Below are 18,986 nucleotides of genomic sequence, written 5' to 3' on the forward strand. Positions count from 1 at the left end.
CAAAATGCTCGTAGCAACTTCCCACAGCCCGAGGTGATGTCTTCCATTTACTTTCTGTTCCAACAGTGAAAAACCCAGTTATTCAATAGTTTTGAAATGATGTAAATGATGAATCAATTATCAGAACTGTTGTACCATTAATTAATCTACTAATTGTTTCAGTGGTTAACGGAGTTTCTTGAGGTGTTTCTACGTGAAGGTGAGTCACCTTATCTGAAATAAAGATCAACTCTGTTAACATAACGAAACATTTAGACACTTTTATGAAATAAAACATTAATGTTCAGGGTAAAAGCAAATGTGATATATGTACTGTAGGCTGTCATACACTGAATAAACTCATCACGAGATGTCAGGATCTGCTGAATGATGTCCTGCGAGAAACCCTGGTCCTTCCTTTCTCCTTATTATCTCATATAGTTCCTCCCTCCAATGCTCCTTTCACACTTCTTCCCTTCCCTCCTCCCTTCCTTCTTCCCTTCCTTCCTTCCCTCCTTCCTTCCTTCCTCTCTCAGGCCTGCTCCGTACCGGTGTGGCCTCTCGAGTCAGAATCGCTGACTGTCCTGTCTGTCAGAAGGTATTACTGCAGGACAACACTGCACTTTTAATGCTGAGCACAGAGTTTCCTTTGAGGTGGTGCTCATCACACACACACACACACACACACACACACGCACACATACACACACACATGTGCACGCACACACACAGATAAAACAAGTAAACAGACAAATAAAATACAATAATATGATACTAATGTCATGTTTCTGACATATTAGCTCTGTGTAGCCACAGTGACTACGTTTACACGCACACTAATATTCCACTATTATTCCGACTATGACAATATACCGAATTTGATACGGGTCATGGAAACAGCATATTCTGTTTGGATATTCCGAATTATTCCAAATGTAGCACTTTCTGATTAAGACATGTGGGAATGCTGGTATAATTTGTGTTTTAGGAGCATTGTTTGAACATTATGTGTGCGACACATTCGGATGCGTCTCAGCTGGTTTTTACAGTAGTTTGCGACACGCAGCCTCGTCTGTTAACGGTCAAACCAACTACGTACATCATGGGGGTGTTGTACGTTAATGGTAGTATGTGCAGCTGCATGTAAAAGATAATATTAGTGGAATATTCACTTTCATTAGCCGTGTGAACAACTTAGTAGGAAATTTTCGGAATGAGAGCGAAAACAGGAATATTTTGTGTGTGTAAAGGTAGTCAGTGACAGCTCATGGGTGAAGGGTTTATAGAAGCAAGACTCCTTCATGCATAAATGCAAAGGAGGACAGGAGATGAAGAGGGAGGAGAAGCAGATTTCTTCTTTTTTTGTAAAGCCAAACTAAAGCAAAATGATCAAATGATGGAAAACTTAAATTGCATTAGCCTGAGTTTCATTCAGCCGCTGCGAGCCGATGGATGTTGCAGTCGGGGCGAAATGGATGGCAAAAGGTTACGCAGCATTAACTGCTTACCTTTATCCACTATTGAGAGATTAACCAATCAATGAGAATAGGAAAAAGGGGAACAAAAAAAAGAGAGAGAGAGAGAGAGAGAGAGAGGTGCTGTTAGACACTGACCTCCTAACGCCATCGTGAACCAACGGCAAACTAAGACGCCCTTACCGAGTTCCTCCAGCTCAGAGGTCATGGACTTGGAGCGCATTGACAGGGCCGTGGTCGGGGCTCTCTTTGGTGGTGGAGGAGCTGAAAAACATAGATAAACAAGCATTACATTTTCTTATAGTCTAGTTTTTGTTAGAGCAGCTAAAAACATCACTTCAGTCTAATTTAAGTTACTTGGATGCTCAGTTTGAGGGACCCTGTGGAGCCAGTGGAGGGGGGGGGGTTTGACCTCTAGTAACACTATGGAGCAGTTTTTCTGTGCTTGTGCACGCAGGTGACATGTGGGTGATGTTATACACAGTCCTGCCAACCGTCTCAAACTATTCCACTGATCTACAGGTGGCAATTATTGGCCAAGAAATGCAGGAATGTGCCAACAGAGGCAGGAAAGACAGCAAGCGAGTAGAAATGAATGTAAACGGTGCAGAATTTAACTTAAAAAAAAATCAACTTTGCAAATATTTTATGAGGAAGGAAATTTATTCAGCACGTTTCTTAGACCTCAAGGATAACACACACAATGCATCTCGGTGAGTAACACTGAATGTAAATGTAACTTTTTGTTTGTTTTACAAGAAAACGCCACAGGGCGCCTTTAACTAAACTAACAGCCAATGAGAGTTTAATGTAGAGACAGCGGTCAGTCATGAAGGTCAAACTGATGTCTGGGCCACAATGAAGCTTTAAAGCAAGTCTACGTAAACAATCTTCCTCTAAGAAATGAAACATTTAATTCATAAGCATAACTCGATACACTCAGGACTGTTGTTACAACCTTACTTGGTCTGATATGACTATTAGCTTATGACGGCTAATATTAGCTAATATAGGCAAACTTTATATAGATCTTACTATGTAACTGATATCACTGTTTCAGCATTTATTGGCCACAGTGGCTGCTGTTCAGCAAAACTTACATAGGCTCCATTTAATTATATAGTTAATTTCATTGTGTTGGTGCGCAGGTTTGAATTTTTAATTGCCAAATTGTTTTAATCAAACATCTGACATGTTCTGTTTATGAGGCATTAATCCCACATTAATAGGAAATAAAATATCTTCAGATCTTAACTGATTTCCAAAAGTCTTCTGGTTGTTTTTGACTTTTCTCAGTCAGCAGATCTACAGGAAATATATGAACTGGTTATTTTTGTTGTTTGTATTGTGAACATGGACTAAGTCAAGTTTATTGCTGCCTCTGAGGATGTTATAATATGTTGGAGATACAACTTTTATCAGATCAATACAGGAGAAGAAGTTTAAGCTTATTTTTTGAATCCATGTGTGATAGGAGGAGAACACTAAACACTGAACATCATAGTCACTGTTACCTCAGTTTCTGATAAATATCTTATTACCTCTGAGTGGTCAAACTCTGTAAAGTATCATCTACAGGTTGTTGTACCTTTTTTGCGTGCTGTGTCGTCAGGGTCCAGATTCCGGCTCACTGTCACCACCTTGATCAGGAGCCGGTTGCCTCCCTGGCGGATCATGTTGACCACCTGTCTGTGGCCCACCTTCACCACATTCTCCTGGTTCACCTGCCCAACAAACAGACACACACAAGAGTACACAACAGAAGATACATTAGTGGCAGGAAAATCTTCTTCCAGGAATCAACACATTCCTAAGAAAGTTTTCTTAGTCTCCAGCATATTGTGACACGTATCATCAGAGATATTAGAAGACGAAGAAGAAGAAGAAGGAGAAGAAGCAGAAGAAGAAGAAGGAGAAGAAGAAGAAGAAGCAGAAGAAGAACAAGAAGAAGAGGGGGGAGGAGAAGAAGAAGGAGAAGAAGAAGGAGAAGCAGAACCAGAAGAAGGAGAAGGAGAAGAAGAAGAAGAAGGAGGAGGAGAAGAAGAAGAAGCAGAAGGAGAAGAAGAAGAAGCAGAAGAAGAAGAAGAAGCAGAAAGAGAAGAAGAAGAAGGAGAAGAAGAAGAAGAAGAAGAAGAACAAGAAGAAGAGGGGGGAGGAGAAGAAGAAGAAGGAGAAGAAGAAGGAGAAGCAGAACCAGAAGAAGGAGAAGGAGAAGAAGAAGAAGAAGGAGGAGGAGAAGAAGAAGAAGCAGAAGGAGAAGAAGAAGAAGCAGAAGAAGAAGAAGAAGCAGAAAGAGAAGAAGAAGAAGAAGAAGCAGAAGAAAAAGAAGAAGAAGAAGAAGCAGAAGGAGAAAAAGAAGAAGAAGAAGAAGCAGAAGAAGAAGAAGAAGAAGAATTTATAAAGCACTTTTCAAAACCAGGTTCACAGAGTGCAGCTGCAAACCTACAACGACTATGAATATGATCCATATTTTACTCAAAGACAAGAAAAAGTTATTGAAAGAATAAAAACAAAGAAACAAATCAGGGCAGCGAAGCGTCACATAAATACCTCTGAGAGGAAGAAAGTCTAGAAATGAGATTAGAAAACACAGAGTTTGCTGACCTGACCCCCGAGGGGAGACTGTAATCCATCAAAAATAAATCAATCTGCAATTATTTCGATAATTGATCAATCAAGATAAATTACCAAACATTACCTGGTTCCAACTTTTCAATTATGAGGATTTGATGCTTTGCTCTATCGTATGTTTTAGTGAACTGAGTCTATTTGGGTTTTGACATTTAATAGACCAAACAATTTTCTGATTGATTAATAATGAAAATATTGATTAGTATGAGCACTAATGCAGGATGTACTGTAGTATTAAACTGGGACAAGTTTTTTTTTTCTCTCAAGGTGAAAAGTTTCCCGCTGTGACTTTAACAGTTTAATCTGAACAGGGTAATTTTTTGCTTTAAACTCATCCTGCACATATCGGCTGACAGCACTAAGAAGACTTCAAGGAAAAAGCGGAAAAATTCAATTTGAAAACTGACCATGGATATGCTAATATGGCGGTAGCGGGGTGTTAGCTCTTTCTCTCTACCCGTCCTACCGCCCATCTTTATAATTACAATATTCATGTTAGCGGCAGGAGACGGAGCTACAGTCTGCCTTCAAAGACAATCGGAACAAGTTGTGGCCAAAAAAAAAATCTTCCTGCCGAAAATTCAGCGACAATCCGGTTATAATCAAAGGCGATGCGCGTGTGTGTGTGTGTGTGTGTGTGTGTGTGTGTGTAGAGTTCACAGACACCAGCAGGCCACATCCAGCTCATATATTAACATCTCAGTGCAGCCAGAACCCCCAAAAAAAAAACGCTGCTGCACACCCCGACGCTCATATTAGATTTTTTGGCTCTTCAAATAAACACACACACACATTTTTATACTTTCTCTTTGAAACACATACACACTAGCCCACATGGATGGTTTTTAATCTCATTACTGCTCGTCTAATTTAATATGGGCCTTGTCGGACCGCTCTTCTCATCTCCACTCCAGTCTGCTGCCTCTGCACCCCTCCTCTCTTCTTCCAGACAAATAGTGGAGGAGGGGTCAGATGAAGTGATGAAAGAGAGAGACTCGCCTGAAGCGACAGAAGAGGGGGGGGGGTGATGGATGAGAAGAGGGAGAGAAAGCTAAAGTGGTGGATGGGTGGGGGGGGGACGTAGAGGTCGATGGGAGTGACGGTGGTGAGGCGAAGAGATGGAGACAGAGAGAGAAAAGAAGAAGAGTTGAGACTTTATTTTTCTCTCTTTTTTGGGTTTTAATCTCACAAAAATGCTGCTCGGGCGTCGCGAGGGCAGACATTTCGGTAATTAGAGAGAAATGCTCCCAACAGCTGTTTCGGTGTGACCTCGTGTTCCCTCCGACGACGACACGCTGAGATCCGCTGATACGCTACACACACATGCAGACAGACGAGTACACTAGTTCACATATAGGGGTAGTTTTATGTAATCTGCTCTGTCTTTCCACTGTATTACATAATAATACTAAAAGGATGGACACACACAGATGAATATTTTCATCTAACAAAAATCACGTTAAAGAGCCATTTTGGATTTGTTGTGTGACTGATTATTTTTGGAAAAGCTTTACAAGGAAGACAGGTGACAAAAAAGTTGAAACACACTTATCTTTATAGTTTATATTTATATATTTTACTGTTGTGATGGGTCTTCTTACTCTACTCCCATCTGTGCAGATACTGGGAGTCAGCTAGCAGGTGGAGCTGGGAGGTTTTTGCCTTGTACCTGCCCATCTGGGAGTCTCTCTCTCTCTCTCAGATGGGCCTACTGCAAGGGCCTCAGCCTTCTTCTTTTGTTTGGTTTGTTGCACCATCCAACACTCTTTACACCACATTTTCACTCATCCATACGTTATTAACACAACTGATGTTTCTCCGACTTACATGCCCCACCGGTTAGTTGATATATTATTTCGCTGAGTTAAATAAATTACTTTTTGACTGATATGTCTGTGTGTGGCCTCCCTTCTTGTTGCCAACCTTGAGCCAACACTGTTTTTTCTTTCCAGCTATAGGGTGAATATTTCTTTCCATCATCTCGCTCTATTTACTGACCTGCTTGTACGATATGAAATTGCTTGTTTGCTCGCTGTTCCTGCAGTAAGAACAAAGATTGGTGGAGATTCTTTTAGTTACTATGTATTACACTTGCCAGAAGGGTTAGGGTTAGGGTTAGGGCGTCAGGGCGTTAGGGTTGGGGTGTTAGGGTTTGGGTTCGGGCGTTAGGGCATTAGGTTTAGGGTTAAGGCATTAGGGTCAGGGCGTCAGGGCATTAGGGTTAGGGTTAGGGCGTCAGGGCGTTAGGGTTAGGGCGTCAGGGCATTAGGGTTAAGGCGTTAGGATTAGGGCGTCAGGGCATTAGGGTTAGGGTTAGGGCGTTAGGGTTAGGGCGTCAGGGCATTAGGGTTAAGGCGTTAGGATTAGGGCGTCAGGGTTAGAGTGTTAGGGTTAGGGTGTCAGGTCATTAGGGTTAGGGAGTCAGGGCATTAGGGTTAAGGCGTTAGGGTTAGGGCGTCAGGGCGTTAGGGTTAGGGTGTCAGGTCATTAGGGTTAGGGCGTCAGGGCATTAGGGTTAGGGTGTTAGGGTTAGGGTTCGGGCGTTAGGGCATTAGGGTTAGGGTTAAGGCGTTAGGGCGTTAGGGTTAGGGCGTCAGGGTTAGGGTGTTAGGGTTAGGGTGTCAGGGCATTAGGGTTAGGGTGTTAGGGTTAGGGTTACGGTTAGGGCATCAGGGCATTAGGGTTAAGGTTAGGGCGTCAGGGCATTAGGGTTAGGGTTAGGGTCAGGCAGGAGTCTGACTTCTACCAGCCTGAGGAGCACATCTGGCTCACTGTACGTACTCCATAAGGCCTCACAGATGTTTAGAGTTTATTGTACACACATTTTTTTCCTTTTGTATTTAGATTTTTCACCAGTGTAGAGAAAGCAATGTCCTGTTAAGAGTTAAATGAAATCTCAAATGGAAGTAAGAAGGACTGACAGTCACATTAATAAAACAGAAATTAGAAAGTATACAATATGCAGGCTCGGTGAAAGCAGGCAGAGAACGACTACTGAGGAGATTTTTAATGTTATATCCTCTGACAAGTTACAAATTTGAAACTCATTGGGGGAAAAAAAGCAGGCTGAAACCGTACAGTTCTCCACTTCCTTCTAATATCACTTGACTATTGTATTCATGTGTTTATTTACTTATGTTTATATCAGGTTTTCCTCCTTCTCTCCATTTCCTGCCACTTATCCAGGCACAGTAGTCCAGACATCCCTCCTCCCCAAGCAACGTCTTCCAGCTTCTCCTGGGAGATCCTGAGGCGTTCCCAAACCAGATGAGAGTCATAATCCCTCCAGCGTGTTCTGGGTCTGCCCCCGGGGTCTCCTACCATCAGGACACGCCTGGAAAACCTCCAAAAAGGAGGCGTCCAGAAGGCATTCCTTATCAGATGGCTCAGCTGGCTCCTTTTCGATGTCAAGGAACAGCTGCTTTACTCTGCGCTCCCTCTGGATGTGTGAGCTCCTCAACCCCCCATCTCCACCCCACAGAGGAAACTCATTTCAGCCACTTGTATCCACAGTCTCTTAGTCACTCATCAAACCATGTGACCACTGATGAGGGGAACGTAGATCGACAGGTGAGCTGAGAGCTTCGCTTTTATGCTCAGCTCCGTCTTCCTCACAACGGTAAAACAGCCACATTACTGCTGAGCCGCCTGTCAACCTCGCTCTCCGTCTTACACTCACTCACTCACACACAATACCCTGAGATACTTGAACTTCTGGTTCACTTGGGGCAGCAAATGACTCCCAACGCGGAGGGAACAAACCACCGGCAGAGAACCATGACCTCAGAGCTGGAGACTCTCTTCCAGACCGCTACACAGTCCCCAGTACCTGCTGGAGGTCCCGGTCTGATAATCAATGTAACAATAAGTACTTTTAGTACGTGTTGTGCAGGCTTACTTAAAGATTCTTGACTGCTGGTTGGATGTCAGTGGTTGTTGAAGCCATTCTTAGTTTAATTGTCAGGAATTCAGACATTTTAGGTCAGTCAGAGATTGATAATATTCATGTTTCCACCCAAATATAATGCTAATAATCACATTTCCAGTAAATCGTAAAAAGTGACGATTATTCTCCAGTCTGGAGACATTAAACCATTTTGCAGAAGAAGACGAAGAGATCCAACAGGATGGAAACAATAAAAGAGCGCCGAGCGATCATTAGTCTGAGAAACGCTGATCGCTCCACACAGACATCACAGTTAACATCTGCCTCCGTTTCAGTGAAACCTTCAGTGACTTTTAAGTTTTATATCATTTATCATATTAAGTATTAGGGATGTGCAGAGAGTCCAGTATTTGTATTTGTATCTGTATTTGTTGAGGCAGCAAAATTATTTGTATTTGTATTCGAATAAAAGTGGAAAGAGGCTTAAAAATCCTGTTTTTGTTTTTATTACGCTTTTAATTTCAGAAAATTAAAGTGTTACAATAAGTGTTCATGAATAAACTACCTTACGAAGGAGGTCCCCACACCGGGTCTTGAACTGGAGTCTCCCAGATCATAGACGACTGCGCTGACTACTGAGCTAAAACTTTACTCATCACCTCATTGCAGACAGACCTCTAACTAACAAATATTTTTTAAAATATTTGTATGAAACAAATATTCGTAAAAAAAAAAAACATTATTTGTGCTTTGCCGAATAATGTATTTGTATTCGGGCACACCCCTATTAAGTATGTCTCATTTTGTTTTTAATCGATAAACCAGCTGTTTCACCTCAGTCAGTGGATAGAAATACTCTTAATTTCCAGATTTGACAAATTCAGCCCCAGTATAACCAATAAAAAAGCAAAAAGCAATAAACCGAGTCAGCTGCTGTGTCAATACATCCATTATAATCACCAATATGCACCATCATAGTTTCCAAAAGGCCAAAAATTGATCAACAATGAAAGAGATTCAGCTCACTGTTCCGCTATATTAACAGTAATAATATGAAATTTAATTTATTTTTATTTATTTTAAAGAAATAATTCACCTTAATGGATCTCTATGTCTGTAATTTACTGGTCAGACTGTGGCGTCGTGGGATAAATCAATGCGTCGGTTATCAGATACATGCAGACAATTAGTGATATTGATCAGTTTCCACGATCATTGACTCTGGCGTCTCACACTGACACACACAGAGAGGATTATATGGGTCACAGAGGTTTCACATGTGTGTGTGTGTGTGTTAGTAGAGTGTCGTATCTCCGGCCGGCTGGAGTAGAGAAAAATGTAAAAAGAGAGAGATGAAGCCCGACGGCCATAAACTGCCAAAACGCTCCTGAACCAACAAGTACATGAAAGAAAAACAGCATTAAACCAGCAGCTTTATGGCTGAACATTAATAGTTTAATCAATAGCACACACACACACACACACACACACACACACAAACACACACAAGGAAATCAGGCCTCCCAATACAGAATGAATGTAAAAGTCGGTCTTCTGTCACATCAAGCAGAAGGGCCTATTCAGAAGCCATTATCATTATCATAACCATTACAATAGTTCCACAACATTAAGCATCATTCGGCCCATTTAGCCGAACACGGGCAGCCCTGAATCTATCTGATCGCTCAATCCAATCTCATCCGGAGCGACTACCCCGACCGACGTTCACTGACAGTCGCTAATCTGATTAATCAATTATAATCTGACCTATACAGGCACACACGCTGCGATGACACGCCGCTAATCCAGCCTGTCGGAGCAGGGAGGGGTCGACGGGCTCGCGGCGAGGTCAGCTGATGATACAGATACAGACCAGTATTTGCAAATACATCAAAACCAAACACTGAATAGTTATTGATTTAAATATCACAATAAAAAAAAAAAAACTTTACATGATCAAATAAAACCGTGGGTCCAAACAACGTTACATATACAATACAAATCTGTCAACACTTTAATAAAATAAAACTACTCAACAACATGGTCACATTCTGATGTTTGTAGGAAACTATGCAACATAATAAAACACTTGTCTGCAGGAGATGATTTCACACTAATATACTTGTTTGTGTTGGTGCTGCAACCAACTTGGACCTTTGGGAATCTTTTACTTTTGCAAGAAAGTATATGACAAGTACTTAGAAATCTAAATATGCATCTGCAATATCTCACTGGCTCTTTTTTATTTTTTACAACTGTTATGTTAGATGTTACTTTTGTTTTAGGGCCATTCAACCAGGGACTGTGTGATAATCCAGTTGAAAAAAAAACAACATTTTGCTGGTTTTTCATGACAAATTCTACAAATTCTTCATCATATATCTGAATTTAGTTAAAAAAGTAGGGCTGTAGTCTGCTGGTCGACTGGTCGATTAGTTGGTCGATATGCTCTCATCCGACTATTTCTTGCAGCGGGAGGGACAGACTAACAAACAACGGGGGTCCTACATAAATAAAATTGACTTGACTTAAACCATCTAATCCAAAGGTGGATTAGTTAAGAAGTAGGAGGTTCTTGTAGTATCAAGGTGAAGACTGAAGTGAGAGAAATGGGACAACATGGTGAAGAGACACTGAGAGGTCTGAGGCGATGAGAATACAAGATGACCTCCATCATCCTTCATCCCAGACTGACTGCAGAAACATATGAAGAAGAAGCTGCAACAGACAACAAGTCCATAATCCAACCAGCTTTAACCAGCTCTCTGTGCTGGTAGAAAACCACCAAGTCCTCCAAACTAGACGACAAAACATGTAGTTTGTCATTGCCCTCAAAAATGACCAATATGAGTGTTTTCTGATCTGATGCTAAATCATTGTTTTTCTTACATTGTCATTCGGCTGATGCTTTTGCCCAAAATGGCTTAAAATAAGATTAGAACCACACAGGAGCAGGAGATAGATATCATCCAAAACTGAAAGTCTTTCCCTTTTAAACAAATAACTAACATCATTTGTCAGTAATGTAGAGAGGACAGAAACTTTTCTCTAATTCCACAAAGACATGGAGGTGATGGTTTTGTCCAGACTTTCAGATCTACAGTAGAGATGCAGTTCCGATACCAATACTGACACCTGGGCTTTGGGTATCGGATGAGAGCGAGTACTGATCTGATATCAGTGTTTAATTAATAAGCTGTATGACTCACTGTGTGGAAGAGACTGTGATCATTTGTTTTATGTGTGAGGCAAAATGAGGCTTGACTTAAACGTTGTAAAACAAAATGTAACAAATAAATACATAGATATAAATGTACTGAACTGCTATTTATCAACATAATGGTATCTGATACCAGATCGGCTCATTGTCATCAATACCTGATCCAGCTATTTGAGTCAGTATCGGACTAATACCCAATATCAATATCAGTATCAGTGCATCTCTAATCCACAGAACTGGCCCTTTCATCTCTCACGATGGGGGTGACCAGACAGGAGACATCAGCCAGACCAGACCAGACCAGACCAGACCAGACGCTGGACTCTCAAACCCCTGAGAGACAGACGGCTGACAAGATAATAAAATTAACAACAGGATGTGAAGACACTTAAATGGCCCTTTGGGTCATTTTATCTGAAGAACACAAGTCACGAGACTGAATACACACACACACACACACACACACACACACACACACACACACACACACACACACACACTAACACACCATTTTCATCTCCCAAAAATCATGCTAAAGAGCCTTTTTGGATTTGTTGTGGGACTGATTTTTGGAGAAGCTTTACAAGGTGTTTTACAAGGATCTGGTGACAAAAAACACACCAATCTTTACAGTTTATGTTTGTGCTGCTTGTACGATATGAAGCTGCTTGTTTGCTCGCTGTTCCTGCAGTAAGAACAAAGATCGGTGAAGATTATTTGAGTTACTATGTATCACATTTACCAGAAGATCTGAGGCAGCAGTCTGACATCTACCAGCCTGAGGAGCACATCTGGCTCACTGTACAACTCCATCAGGCCTCGCAGAGGTTGAGAGTTTATCGCACGCACATTTGTTTTTCTTCTCATTTAGATTTTTCACCAGTCTAGTGAAAGCCGCTGTTCTCCAGAAAGTGTTGTTTTATTTATTTAACCTTTATTTATACAGGCTCAGTTGTTTGTGCAGCTATCCTCATTAGGACTTTGTGGACAGCTGAACCTAAACCCTTCTCACACCTCCCAAATGACCTTTTACCTCATTAGGACGGAGCTTTGGTCCCCATGAGGACTACTGGTCTCAACAAGGTCGCTGTTTATACCAGAAAAGGTCCCAAAGATGTAACAAAAACACGCACACACACACAAATGTAGGACACAGTCTGGACCCCTGCTGTCTGCAGTCAGATCAAGGAGATCAAAGGACTGTAAAATATCATGAACTTTAAAACATAGTTTTATATTCGTCTGAGGCAAACTATGTTAGTATGTGTATATATAACAATATGTGCTCTAGTTATACTTTTATTACACTGCCATCTATTGACTACGGATACCAAAATCTCTGTAACCTTAGAGACTTTAATAACCTACAGACATGCACAAATATGTTGTGTAATAAGGCATTTTTAATTATTGCATGATCAAATGAGTGTTGTTTAACCTCTGTGCAGTCGTAGTACTGGAATAATCTGGTCAGTTAATTACTCAGGAACTCACTGCTGAATGATTGAGTGACCTGTTTTCTGTATATTTTATATAAGACACTACTATGTACAATTTTATGCTAAGAATCACGATTGATTGACCGTAGTGATGGACTGAAGTGTGTGATTCAAATGAAGAGTCAGGAAGTATGAGCAGCCATTTTAGTTCCAAACTACATTTTCTCCTTGAAACAAAGGATGAACATTCATTAGAGGTTTTCACGCCCTAAACACACCCAAAACCCAAAACCCTGCCTACGAGTTGATAAAAGGAGCAGACTAGTCCTCATCTGAGCTCATCCAGACTCTACTCAGGTTATCTAAGTTTGTCTTTTCTCTAGACATCTAATCTATTCATCTTTTGTTTCCTCACCTACAGTATGTGAGCATTTTAACCTTTTTCTAAAACAAGCATAAGCTTGCATCTCAGTATCGAACTGAAGGAAATCTTATTCTTTTTCTTTTTATATTTTTGTACCACAATAAGTCTCAATTTTTTATAGTAATTTTGAAGTTTGTTGTCCGGCCAGAAGAACTGCTCCCAAGACCATTTGATAAGTCTCAGTCGTCTCAGTTTTCATTGGTCGGTTAGCCGCCTCAAGCTCCACTCAGGAGCTGCACCTTGTCAAAATGAGGTCAGAACCTCATATATGGATGGACCGTATATGAAACGCTAGAGGGCTTTTAATATGAAACAACGGATACAGGAAGTGGTGACACATGGCGACACCCAGCTGAGGTGACCGATGAAACGTACCATCTCTACACTCATTCAGATCCCAAAGATCTCAGATCTGCTCATGGAGGTTTTTGGGGGTCCGCTGTTGCTCGGGTGCTACAGCGGATTCCCCACAACGCAGTCAGCAACCACAAGAACTATGCACATCAATTATTTTCCTCAATAAATCATCCAAACATAATTTGTTGATGGTGTGGTCCTTGCTAGTGAAGTTGATTATTTCCTCTGGCGTCCCACTGTTCCTCAGTTCACTATCACCAACTAAATGATCTGTTTATCTCCCCATTTAAAGATCTTTTATTCATTTGTTTGATTCAATTTTTCTTCAATTATGTACTCCTCCTTAATGACTCATTTATCATGTTATTGATAGACATTTAGCTATAAATAAATGTCCACATTTACCGGCAAGACGTTGTCTGTGTGTGTTCTTTAAAGCAGAAGACAGACGTCCCTGTTTCAGCAAGAATCACAACTTCTGGTCATGAGACTTAAATCCTAAAGTAGTAATATACATCACCTTCCAAAACCTGCCGCCTCCTCGTCCTGGTCAGGTAAATGTAAACATAGTTCACTTAAATGTTTCTATGTGATTCTCTAGAAACCAGCTGGTTACACAGCCCCAAACACTGACTCAGCATTTTCCTTTAAACTGACACTTCCTTTGTTCTTCCGCTGAATGTGTAGAGAATCATACAACAACAACAATAATAATAATGATTATTTTGTTATGTCTGTCTCAGCATGTCGTTCAAAACTGGAGCAAATTCGGCTGAAAAGCTTCGTGTCAACAGGGTTTTATTTATATGCATGAACTGATGTGACTTTTTCTCTCCAGATGCAGATTCTGATTTAATATCAGCTCATTTTTCCCCCTAAATTTAAAATCTTTGTACCTCACTGTGTTTGCAGTGATTTAATGAATGTATCAGACTGTGGAAACACAGTTACATCACAGCTGATATTCTATCCACTTATTTATTAAAGTCAGTATCGGCCCTGATACTGATCCGGCTGTTGAAACTATCATCATATGTAGGTTAGATATTTTTAAAAAAATCATTCACTTTGCAGCCAAATTTAGCCCAGTTATAACCTTGATATCTTTTGACCTGCCAATCACCAAAACCAGGCTTGGCTCTTCAAAAAAAAAAAAGACACTGAATAAACTTGCAGAGAAGAAGAAACAGATAAAAGACGACAGGAAAAAAAAACACAACAACGATACATAAATAATCCAAGTATTCTCTTGCTTTATGCAACAAAGAAGGATTTGATGAAATGCAGCCACACACACTCACAAGAGTGACGTGTGCGTGTACCTGAACACGTCCGCATACCTTCACCCACACATTAAAGGCGTGGCAGTCATCAGAAACACGGAGCTGATCTGCATCTTAAGACTGCATGGGGGAGGGAGGGGGGGGGGGGGGGTTGGGTGAGAGCTCTCTGAATTCAGTGCGTGTGTTTTCCCCTTGTAGGAAGCTGGAGTACATCAAAGACGGCTCATTAAATACAGAAATATACAGACAGGAAAAAGTGTATGAGTGTGTGTGTGTGTGTGTGTGTAAGAGAGAAACACAAGAAAACACGAAGAAGAAGTGAAGGATTGAAATAGGAAGAAGAGGAGGGGCGGGGAGGATGGAGACAAGAGTTTTATTCTGATGACTCAGAGTCCTAGTTAGAAGACTATTGACTCTGATGAATCATGTAGCTGAATATCAAACTGACGATGAGAACACACGTAAGGGCACGCACACACATACACACACACACACACACACACACACACACACACACACACACACTCTGCATGCAGTCCTCAATTCCTTCACCGACGTTCTGCTTCAACCGAGCAAATTACTGTATGAATTTTCCTGGAAACACACACACATACACACACATACACACACATATACACATATACACACAAGGTCAGCCTCACCTCTTGAAATACACTCCGACAGCACGTACAGTGACACTCCTGCGACATACTGCGATGTAAGATACGCAGCCTCGGGGGGGGGGGGTCACTTACAGACTGACTTTGTTGTGCAGCCGTTCAGATCAAACAGAAGTCACGAGACAGAGTTGTTGTCAGCCAATGGCCAAACAGAAATAGATAGCGGCACAGAGGAGGACACTAATGGATAGTTCATAGCGTTAACTACCACTCTGCCCTACTGGCACAGATCCAAACAGTCCCCTCAAAACAGCGACAGGCCGCAAAAACCCCCACGTCTGCATCGCGCCCCGGAGCTCACACCCACTCACCCTGACGCACCAGAAACATCCACACTTTGTTTGCTTCAACCTTTGGGTTCACACGGTGCAATTACAAGTAAAAAGGTCACTTACTCCTCGTGGTATGAAGATAGTTTTGGTTTTACATGCCGAGGTTCTGAGTTATCTGTCTGACTGCACCCACAATTATAATGGAGGTAAACATAGAATACTGTCATCCTTATCTTGTCTGAGAGTATGCAGGGTTTTAATCTTTGATTATGTGATAATTTTTTTTATTATTACTTTTTATTATTTTTTTATCAATTTATATTGTTGTATTATGCATGTTTCTGCTCTCTATACACAGCACTTTATAAAGCCTTTTATCTTTACTATTACTATTATTATTGTTATTATCCTAATCAAAGTGTTTCTAAACATATGTCATATCTAATAGGCACATTTTTGGATGAACAAAAAACAAAAGTACCACCAACCCCTAGTTGCACCTTTCTAGTTAATGGACCAAACATGGCGTCACCCATGTCCCTTCTTGGACAACCATTGGCCTGAAGCCACATGACCATATATCCAACCCATCTTTGTAGACGCCCCATTGGCTGATATGTGTCTGGATGTATATGATTGGTTGTCTTTTATATTTTTTCAACTTTACCTTTTTTCATATCCAACTTACTTTATTTAAATGCTGTTTGTAATGTGTTTTATGATGACCCTGATGAAGGCCACTGAAGGCCAGTGTTGCTGGAGTTCTCATCTCTCTTCTCCTTGCACCTTGGAAGTAGATGAAGTTGTGCCAGAGACCCTTACTCTGAATCTTTGATAATGTGTAATATTTTATAAGTTGATCATATGTCAGAACTAGTAAAGTAACTAGTAACTATATCAGATAAATGTAGTGGAATAAAAAGTACAATATTTCTCTCTGAAATGTAGTGAAGTAGAATTATAACAGCAAAAATTAGAAATATTTGAGGAAATTACAAGTAACTTTAAACTGGACTTAAAAGATAAGGCTGGTGATTTTCTATATTTTTCTTGTTGTCAACAAATCTCATGTTTGGATCCAAACCAACAATGAACTGATCTACTTATAAGTATTGTGTGTTTATCCAAAGCCTGATATATCTTATTCCTCTGTTGTTGTTCCAAAAACTATTAAAAACACATCAGTGAGCCACACCGCTGCACTGGGTGACATGTTGTTTCATTATAAAGCGTTTGGACATGTTAGTTTGTTTAGAAACGGCTCCAAAGACTAATAACAGCAATCACATTTTCAGTCTCTGGAGAGTAGTTCTGTGTAAGGCAGACAACACTGAGCATGCCCAGGAGCACAGTTATATTTACAGCTTCACTAGCTTGTTGTGCTACATATCACAACCTCTTGACTTTGCACTACATTATACACTGTAAATAACTTTAGTGCAAAGTCAAGAGGTTGTAACAGCATGTTCTTGGACGACAGGTCGCAGGTCTACGGCACAGAGGAATAAGATTTATCAGGCTATGGAACAAATTGTTGGTTTGGCTCTGCGCATGAGATTTGTTGACAATAAGTACAGTACTTGAAATGATCTTCCACCACTGAGAGCAGCACAGATGGGTGACATGAGTCGATGACATGTCTCTACATGCATCTGTTTCTTTTCTATTTACATCATAGCGCTGTGATTCACCAAGCATTCATCGCACATATCTCTGGAGTGATGCTGTACAGTATAATAGAGGTTGCAACCTTTGGTTAGACCTATTTTGCACAGTGACATGCAACAAACTGGCAGGACTGTTACTGCAAGGCGCCATACGTTTGTCTTGTGTATTCCACTTATCACTCTCAGTTCTTTGAATGAACTCCATCAACCGTTTTACTAAACTGACATTTGAGACTCAGGTATCTCAGTCCAAACCAGTAGCTGCTCCAGTCTGTTTGGTAGCACCTGGAAGTTCCTTGATGTCCTTCTGATCATATTCTCTATGTTGTGGATATTTTGAGCTCTGATCCTGTTCATGACGCCAAATTGTTGTGGATATTTTAAGCGATGGTCAGCAGTGGGGAAAGGTGCACATGAGACTTTTGATGTCTTAATGCTGGAAATGTTTATTGAAGCACTTGGCCAAGTGGAGAACCAAAACCGATGCTGTCTCTTTCCGTTCTGTCCCCTGAAGGTCCGAGTCCTCGTCTTTATCAGCCTACAATATGAAAAATTAGTCTGATTGGTTCACTAGTTTCTAAACAAGGGACCGTTTAAGTCACATTGCGTGTAATTTCAGCAGTTTCGGTTTGAGCATCTGACTGTATCATCCACCCATCTGTGTTGTTTAGGGAAGCCTCCTCTGACCTTGGTAACCATGGAAATGCTGATATACCCTCTATCAGAGAGGTTCCCGCCTCCCCCAAAACATCACAGACAGCTGAAGTCTCAAGGAGAAGAATAACAGTGTGACCTCAAAGCCGAGCTTGACCCAATGTAACCCAATTTGTAACCTGTAAAGATGGAAAATTCCATAACACTCTATATATGTTATTAATTTATCTTTAACTCTGTCATCTTTTTGCTATCTGGTCTATTATGTACAAACATTTCTTGTCTGTCCATCCTGGAAGAAGGATCCTTCCTCTGTTGCTCTTTCTAATGTTTCTTTCATTTTTTCCTTATTAAATGTTTTTTTTTGAGGAAGTTTCCCCTTAGCGACAGTTGCTGTGTGATTGTGCTGGAGGTGGGAGTGGTGCTGAGAATGTTTGGAGGAGGGGGGGAACTGGATCATACCATTCATCATTAAATAGGGACTTCATTTGATACTGAGCTTTATTTTTTTTTTGTCAATGGACTGCTTTGCCAGATTTCACCCCCATTTGCTTCTTCTTCTTCTCCCAGTGCAGCCATCTTCTAAGGTTTTAGTGTCATATGGTGTTTTGACAGTGGGCTGATGTTTAAACAGCAGCTCCCTGAACACCGTGGGCTCAGCCACGCTGCTCTTTGTGCACCGTACCTATAAATAAATTATTTATAGGAAACGATGCTTCCACTCTGTGTTATTTTAAGACTGAATATCATGTGATTTCAGCGCGTAGCCTTTTGGGGGTTTTGGTGTGTGTTTGTGCACAGCTGCATGTGTGAGAGATTCCTGTTATTCCTGGTATTGATCAGTGTTAAAGTGGGTAGTGAATAAATAGCTGAGGGGAACTGATGATGATGATGATGGAGGGCTTTCTTCCTTTTTTTTCCCACCTCTGAAGCCCCGAGGCTGAAGCAGCAGCTCAGCTCTGTTCCCACAACAAAAATCAATACCTGATATTAGACAAACATGAACTTGACCAGGCTTA

At 41.0% G+C, this 18,986-nt stretch overlaps 1 protein-coding gene across 2 annotated transcripts in view; it reads right to left on the reverse strand.

Moving 5' to 3' along the window:
- The window catches only part of LOC121894790 (SH3 and multiple ankyrin repeat domains protein 2-like), a 253,666-nt gene that overhangs the window by 23,475 nt on the left and 211,205 nt on the right, over positions 1-18,986 (reverse strand). For both annotated transcript variants that reach the window (XM_042407673.1, XM_042407742.1), the window contains 2 exons: positions 3,043-3,178; positions 1,638-1,718 (listed from right to left, as the gene is read on the reverse strand). In XM_042407673.1, coding sequence (XP_042263607.1) covers positions 1,638-1,718; positions 3,043-3,178 — 217 coding nt within the window. The remainder of the gene's footprint in view (positions 1-1,637; positions 1,719-3,042; positions 3,179-18,986) is intronic.

The sequence above is a fragment of the Thunnus maccoyii genome, chromosome 1, assembly GCF_910596095.1.
Source record: "Thunnus maccoyii chromosome 1, fThuMac1.1, whole genome shotgun sequence".
Lineage (NCBI taxonomy): Eukaryota > Metazoa > Chordata > Actinopteri > Scombriformes > Scombridae > Thunnus > Thunnus maccoyii.